The sequence below is a fragment of the Anneissia japonica genome, unplaced genomic scaffold, assembly GCF_011630105.1.
Source record: "Anneissia japonica isolate Jap-2015-1 unplaced genomic scaffold, ASM1163010v1 scaffold287740_len772037_cov194, whole genome shotgun sequence".
Classification (NCBI taxonomy): domain Eukaryota; kingdom Metazoa; phylum Echinodermata; class Crinoidea; order Comatulida; family Comatulidae; genus Anneissia; species Anneissia japonica.
This window is the reverse complement of record NW_022736571.1, coordinates 35,599-44,452: the sequence shown is the minus strand read 5'-3', so window position 1 is coordinate 44,452 and position 8,854 is coordinate 35,599. Positions and strand designations below refer to the sequence as shown.

Below are 8,854 nucleotides of genomic sequence, written 5' to 3'. Positions count from 1 at the left end.
GGATGGTGGTGATGATAATGATGACAATTTTGATGACAATGATAGTGTGGATGGTTGGAATATTGATGATGACAACAGTACTTACGACAATGATACAATGTGGATAGTTGGAATATTGATGATGACAACAGTACTTACTCATGACAATGATACAATGTGGATGGTTTGGATGGTGGTGATGATAATGATGACAATTTTGATGACAATGATAGTGTGGATGGTTGGAATAATGATGATGACAACAGTACTTACTCATGACAGTGATACATTGTGGATAGTTAGGATGGTGGTGATGATAATGATGACAATTTTGATGACAATGATAGTGTGGATGGTTGGAATAATGATGATGACAACATTACTTACTCATGACAATGATACAATGTGGATAGTTGGGATGGTGGTGATGATAATGATGACAATTTTGATGACAATGATAGTGTGGATGGTTGGAATAATGATGATGACAACATTACTTACTCAAGACAATGATACAATGTGGATAGTTGGGATGGTGGTGATGATAATGACAATTTTGATGACAATGATAGTGTGGATGGTTGGAATAATGATGATGACAACATTACTTACTCATGACAATGATACAATGTGGATCTTTGGGATGGTGGTGATGATAATGATGACAATTTTGATGACAATGATAGTGTGGATGGTTGGAATAATGATGATGACAACATTACTTACTCATGACAGTGATGCATTGTGGATAGTTGGGATGGTGGTGATGATAATGATGACAATGATAGTGTGGGTGGTTGGAATAATGATGATGACAACATTACTTACTCATGACAATAATACAATGTGGATAGTTGGGATGGTGGTGATGATAATGATGACAATTTTGATGGCAATGATAGTGTGGATGGTTGGAATAATGATGATGACAACAGTACTTACTCATGACAGTGATACATTGTGGATAGTTGGGATGATGGTGATGATAATGATGACAATTTTGATGACAATGATAGTGTGGATGGTTGGAATAATGATGATGACAACATTACTTACTCATGACAATGATACAATGTGAATGGTTGGGATGGTGGTGATGATAATGATGACAATTTTGGATGGTTGGTTTTCCCTTTAATCTCAGCAACCCTTTTTGATGTTTGGAAATTTGTGGAACTCTGTAATTATTTTATTCAATTGTTAAAATCACTGAATGAATGCATTGTAACTTATTTTAATTTTTACTAGGGTTTTTTTTAATGTGTGGTTGGTTTTTATGTATACTGCCCCCATTGGGGACCGTAGACATTATGTCATGATGTAGCAATTAAAGATGGCGGAAAAACACAGAAAAACTTGATCACCCAAGGGTGTTTTCATCAAGGCCGTGCAAGGCCATAAGTGGTAAAATATAAAAATACATAACAAAAGTATAAACATTAAAGAATTTGATTAAGTAATAAATGTGATTAAAATGTGAAATTAAATAGTATCTTTAGTTTAAAATAAATAAAAAACATATACATTAATTAATTTAATATACATAATTGATTAATTTAATATCAGAAGTTAGATTAGATTAATGGTTTCTTTAAATTTATTAATATTTACTGAATTTCTATACTCATCATTTAAATTATTCCATTATTAGCACCATGGTAAGTTAAACTTTTTTTTTATATTCTGTTTTAGGTTTTTCAGTATATAAGACATCCATTGTTCTTGTATTGTATTGTGGATTTCTTAAAGTAAATCTGTTCCTAAGATATGATGGTGCTAAGTCATGAAATATTTTTGGGAAGGTGGTAATAATGACAATACTGATGACAGTAAAAGTGAAGATGGTTGGGAAGGTGGTAATAATGACAATACTGATGACAATAATAGTGAAGATGGTTGGGAAGGTGCTAATAATGACAATACTGATACAATAAAAGTGAAGATGTTTGGGATGGTGGTAATAATGACAATACTGATATAATAATAGTGAAGATGGTTGGGAAGGTGGTAATAATGACATGGGAAGGTGGTAATAATGACAATACTGATGACAATAATAGTGAAGATAGTTGGGATGGTGGTAATAATGACAATACTGATACAATAATAGTGAAGATGGATGGGATGGTGGTAATAATGACAATACTGCTGACAATGAAAGTAAGTATCATAGGAAAGATGTTGATGATGACAACACAGAGGACAATAATGGTGGGGATGGTGGTAATAATGACAATACTGATGACAATGAAAGTGAGGATCGTGGGAATGGTGATGTTGATGACAACACAGAGGACAATAATAGTAAAGATGGTTGGGATGGTGGTAATAATGACAATACTGATGACAATGAAAGTGAGTATCATAGGAATGATGTTGGTGATGACAAGAAGATGTTTGGGATGGTGGTAATAGTGACAATACTGATGACAATGAAAGTGAGGATTGTGGGAATGATGTTGATGATGACAACAATAACAATAATGACAATGACAACAATAACAATAATGACCATGACAGGATGGTCCAATGTTGATGACGATGACGAAAATACTAATGACAATAATGATCACAATATCAATCATACTGATTATGAGTAGGATGGTGGCAGTAGTATTCTGTTCAAGTAATTCGTTGATGTATTATTTATCTAAATTTTTTATGGAGGTGGATGATACATCAATCCATGATTCTATTGCTGTTTTCATGGCAATTTTGATAGCAAGAAACTGTTTTAAACTGGAAGATGTGATAATGCACTTGGCACTCACCTCACTGCTTGCTGCCAATCACTCTGGTAAGTTTCACTAATCAATCAGCTATTAACCTCCCTTTCGAGAAACAATACATTAATGTAGAGAGTGAATAAAATGAAGATATAAGATTAGAAAATCACAAGCTTCCAAAATTGCTTTAACACGTTGGCTGCCAGCGACAAGTATACTCACCCACAGGGTGTTGCTGAGGGTGCCAGGGACAAGTATACAAGTCAAAGTTAGGGTAACATTCTTTACATTGTAGAACCACAGACTGGACAGCTGGTAGTTTGGGGAAGATACACCTAGACGATAACGTACATATGACGTATGTATGTTTGTTGTGTTATTTTGCCGGTAGTACACTCGAGCGGCACAAGTGGGGGCGCCCTTTGAACATATACCAACTCATGCAAAAAGCGGACAAGATAATTCGCACTTGGTCCATCTATAATGGACCATGTCCATTGTAGATGATGTGAGCATGTAACTACTATAAGCGCCTCTTTACGGCAGCTATTGTAGGTAGTCATGGACCACGTCTGTACTCAATTCAACACAATTACAATGCCAGATATGGGGTTTTCTCATACCTTTACTAATAATAATAATTATTTTATATGTATGCAGGTGGAGGTGTTCAAGAAGCAGAAGCAGAAGCTGGTGCTCGTCTTATGTGCCATCTGCTGCTTAGACTCTTCACAACCCTGCCGAACCCTAACCATGAGAGTCAGACATCATCTGGCAACCGTTTTGTGATTAGATCATCAAGTGATCGCCACCTATTAGCTGCCGCTCACAGTAGGATCGGCGTTGAACCTCTTGTTGCGGTCCTGAAGGCCATTTTAATACTGAGTAAGTTTGACTTGTAATCTGTTGATGGACCAGCTAATTTTTTCGTAAATCATTATAGTATATATTTAATAAGGATGAGCAAAAGTTTCTAAAACAGCTTCTAATCCAAACATATATTAATATTTTTTAAAAATATCATTGAGAAGATTGATCATGTGATTTGATTTGACCAATTTGGAAAAAGATTAAGCTACCATTGAGGGCGCCTTATGACAACAACAAAGATGGTGACCCACAGGCAGTCGCACGTTCCACTACCTGGAGGTGGTAAAAAGTCTGAAAAATAGGTGTAAATCCAAAGAATGTTCGCTGCATAATGTTTTATGATGATGTTCCATCAAGCGGAGTACAATCTTTTACAAAGACAAGATGGAATGCATATATAATGTGCGCAAAACAATGAAAAGATTTGGAAGGCCATGAACGTACTAGGTCTAGTCGAGGCCCGAGTCAGACGTGCGAATTTAATTAGTATACGGTATACTATAGACTAGGTAATAGCTTATAAATCCGATACACCCTACATGCTACAGGCGATTTATTAATAAAAGAAGAATCAAATTTGCTAGCAAAAAAATACAGAAAACGTGCACTAGCATAATCAGAAACAGATGATGACGATCTTCTCAAATGTTCGCCCAAGAAATCAAAATTGAGGTCACTATTGAGTATCCCAATGTGAACTACTGTACACACACGACCTAAAGTTTGCAAAATATGTAAGAAGTTAGAACGTTTTAGTATGGTTCATTGCAAAAGACAAAGACATAAGCTATCTCAGCCGAAACAACAGCTGCAGGTAAACTTTAAAAATGTATATCTTAAGCCTAGGGACTAGTAGTATTAAGATAGCTAGTTATTTTTAAGGTTAGAGGAAAGCCAGTCAGCATGTTGGATATCATCACTCTGGAGGACATCTATCCACGGCAATCAATTAAACTTTTTACAATAAAATTTCAGAATAAAAAAAAAAAAAAAAAAGAAAATAAATAAATAAATATTTTGAACAAAAAAATTTGCATTGCTCGGTAAGTGAGTTAAAATTTGCAAGGTCAAATAAGTATAAGCATTATGACGTGCGATAGGCTATGTATAATATTTTATTATTAGGATTATGACATATATTGTGTTTTAATTATTGTTAGTTATATTAAACTAAAAAAAAATGAATTGCAGATATACTTAACTGATGTATGATGTTATCATTTAGGTTAACAAAAAGATTAAAAACATGTAATGAAAAAAAAATATGAGAAGTTATAAGCTCATTAGAAAATTGTATCTCTGTATCTGCTAGTATAATATGTTTTTTATGCTATTGTACATAAAACAAAATTACAAAAAAGTAAAAATTGTATAAATTATTTGAAAAGGACATTATCTTGTACAACTCGTAGTGTTATTTGTATATTATTTGTAATTGTGTTAAATGAAAAAAAGATAGAAATAAAAGTGGGCGATTCCCACGAAAGAGAAAAAAAAAACTAACTCAGCCAAATAGAAATGCCTTTTATTGTATTGTAATGGTAAACTATCATAATGAGATGTTAGGTTGTAATTCCTTACTACTTACTAAATACTCTGGAACATTTTACTTTTATACTTGTGAAAAAAGTGCCGTATATGCCAAAGTATTGGTATCGAAATAGAAAAATTAGTCAAATTAATAACAAAAAAAGTTTTGGTTTTTAGCATCACATGTTTAAATATAAAGATGCATAAAAAATATTGAGGTTTCCTAAAAATGAAGTTAGTACATTTAAACGCTTATGTTCACTCTAATTGCTCCAATTTGAATATTCATCGTAGGGCTGTTGTATCTGCCTATGGTCTAGGAAAATAGGTTGGCCTTTCAGTGGTCCCCAAATCCACACCCAAATTGAATCATTTTGTCCTTGGGTCATACCTAACACTCCCTGTAAATTTGGATCTGTACAACCATTTTTCAAAATATTTTGAACACACACACAGTAACTTACATCACTCAAAACATATATTCCCTTGGTGAAGATAATTATAATGTTTCTATAGCAGCCTATTCTATTTTGAAAAGTTTGATGATGTTTTTTCAGGCGATGCTGGAATTGGTACGTCAACATTCAATGCTCAAACGGATGAGTTTGCTGATGATCTTGTATATGGTAGTATACATAAAGAGTTTGCCCCACGTAAACCTGCAAGCAAGATGGACACAGCAGGGCTGAGCGACTTTGCTAAAATCACCCTGAAAGCAATATGTAGCCAAGATTGGGTTCAGGAAATCTTCCTAAAAAACCCTGATGGTCTGTGGAGTAAAGATGTCTTGCTAGATCCCATGATAAATCATCAGCAGGTGAGAGGTATTGCTGGTAGTTCACTAGGCTAGTGGGTAATTTTATGCTGGTTACCTTACCCTGGGGCCATGTGAGTCTTTCTTTAATCAATCCCCCCTCCCATGGGTAGTGGTGAGATTCCATATTTGTAGGGGAATTAGCTTGAATTCACTCAGTCCTAGGACCTGGGTGCTCACAAATTCTAGTGATTTAGTTGGTAGTTCAGTCAAAAGTCACCTTTACCACAGTATAAGCACCTACCTCAATGAAATTCAAACCCTATGTCCTTTATATATTGGAAGGATCATCATGGGTGATTAGTATGTTTACCAAAGTACTGTACCTTGAGTTTTTTTTGCATTCCATCATTGCAGGATCGTTGTGCAATACAATTTCATCCTTTCAACATTTTTCTCTATTATTTTACCTTGAATCATATGATAACAAGATTCTTTAGAAAGAAAAGAAAATACAGTAATGCAAAACGGAACAGCAGAGTCTACAATTCCTCTTCTAACAAAATTATTAACAGATTATTATTATTATTAACAGATTTGGCTTAACACTTTGCATTTTTGTGTTATGTCCTGGGAATCTTGTAGCTCTTTATTGTCTTTCATCATCAGCATCATCATCATGAGCTTGCTCCAGAGTTCAGAAACACCTTATAGGAGTATTTATGGTGTGAATCACACCAAGGATAAACCACTGGAAAAAAGTCTGAAGACTCTCTGCCAGTGAGGTCCTTCTGCTGGTGAATTGAGTTTTACACCAATTGAGGCGAACACAAGCCAAACCAGTCATTCCTCGCAAACTGTGTTTTGGAGATAATGGCCAAAACATGTTGGAATGTCAAATTTTTTGAAATATATTTTATTGCACTAAAATAAACATTATATAGTAAATTGAAATTTGTTTTTACTAAACCACAATAATGTTTTGTGTGCTTTCAGCAACACTTCATCAGGCAAAGAAATGTTGGTGGTTTCAGTTTTGATCACTAGTGGAGTGCGACCTCTACCACCGGTGCACAACGCCTTGTTCCTTGGTTGTTGTTTTTGGGTTAGAGCAGCTTGTCATATGTGAGAGTTGGTAACCTCCCTCATCTCTGTTCATATTCTGTTGTCTTTTCCTTATTCAGTTGGTATCATTTATTTGCTTTCTTCCTAAGCATTATTTTTTCCAAGATACTGGCACCTGGCCATTTAGGAATATGATTATGAGAGACAGAATGGTCTGTAATAACAAATTTATGTAAGATTGATGGGAAGAGGGTCTGGATGCTCGCATGCTGACCCCTTGCGTGTGAGTGGCTACATCTTGGTGGTATTCTTGCAGTCTGGTCTGCCTGTCTCACCTACATACACGGAATCACAATTCGCACATTGGATCTGGTAAATAGCATCGCATATCTCCTCTTCTAGAGTTTGTCCTTAGGTGTATGACTCTACTTAGATTGTTTATGGGTTTGAAACAAGTCCCTATGTTGTGACTTTTTAGCATTCCTTATTTTCTTTGCAAGGGTCTTGACATATGGGATGTTTATAACACCCCTAGACTTCTGTTTGTTAACTAGGGTGTCCTGTTTTTGTGATCAGAACTGAAACCATCAAAAGTTTATTGCCTAATGAAATGTTGCTGAAAGCACACAAAACATTTCAATTGCGCATATATTATTGTGAAATTAAATGAACCTAAATGTATACATAGGCCTACTGATGATAGCTTGATTAAGATTTGGGTTAGATTTCCTTATCTAGGAAAACCAGGTGAATTCATTTTACGTAGATGTTTATATAAGGTAAAGAAACACTTAATGAGGTAAAATTCATAACTTTATGACAGTATAAAAATGTTTCTCATTTTATATCTACTAAAGATCAAACCCCTAAGGAGTACAGAAGTTCTGTTGTCTATCATTTTATATGTCCAGGCTGTAATAGTGATTATATTGGTAAGACAGATAGGTGCTGAATAACTAGACTTAACATTCTTCACGGTCTGATAGTGTTATATTTGATCATGTTAAAAACTGTGAGGCATTCCAATATGTTTTAGGATTACAGGGTATACTTGAAAATGATAATGTTATCTGTAATGTAAGTAATAAATTAGGTTTAATATTTTCTAGTACTAACCTTATTGACAGCTCCTGAAACTGGTCTATCCTATTGTTTAAAGAAGCGTTCGCTATACGTAGACTACACCCTTTGCTTAACAATGGGCTCAGAGCTTCAAAAGAGCTGTTTTTGTAGGTATCTTTGATCAATAGAGTAAGAATGCTTTGATCTTTTGTTTAAATCACTGCTATGTCACCTATTAGAGGTAACGTTTTGATTGATTAAACACTTTTGGTACTAGTGCATATAAGCTTGCTAATATAATTAATTTTTTCATTCCTGATGATGACATAATTAATGTCGAAATATTAAATCCTAACACTGTGGCATGTATTTCAATACTTGGAGTATGTATTATACTTTCTTACCTGAGATTAATCAGTGGACCTTTCAGTTTTTATATTATTGTGGTTTAGTAAAAACGAATTTCAATTTACAATTATTATATTCAAACCAGATGAAACTATTCCAACAAAAATATTATATATCTATATATCATACTATGTTGTTATTTTCTCCATTTTTAATGTTAATACAATAATTTAACAAGTTGGAAAAGTCTCTGCCTGGCTGAAATCATAGCTGATTTCTCAAATATTGTTTTTGTGTATTTTCAAATTATTTGGAAATTAGAATATTATTTACTCATAACATTTCTAAAGAAAAATATTTTTACTGTCCTTTCCTGTTCCTTCAGCGACAGCATCTTTTGCAACTCATCTGCTATCCAAACGGTGTGCCAGAGGTGCCTGAAAGTGATTATGACGATGAGGATGAACAGAAGCTCACAATTACTAGAATTTTAAAGGTGAGCAACACATGAGATTCATGG

At 34.3% G+C, this 8,854-nt stretch overlaps 1 protein-coding gene across 1 annotated transcript in view; it reads left to right on the top strand.

Moving 5' to 3' along the window:
- Positions 1-1,574: 1,574 nt before the first annotated feature.
- The window catches only part of LOC117116809 (mediator of RNA polymerase II transcription subunit 12-like protein), a gene marked incomplete in the record, with an annotated part of 32,145 nt that continues 24,865 nt past the window's right edge, over positions 1,575-8,854 (top strand). The window contains 4 exon segments of the mRNA XM_033260902.1: positions 1,575-2,776; positions 3,366-3,590; positions 5,663-5,922; positions 8,720-8,830. Coding sequence (XP_033116793.1) covers positions 2,509-2,776; positions 3,366-3,590; positions 5,663-5,922; positions 8,720-8,830 — 864 coding nt within the window.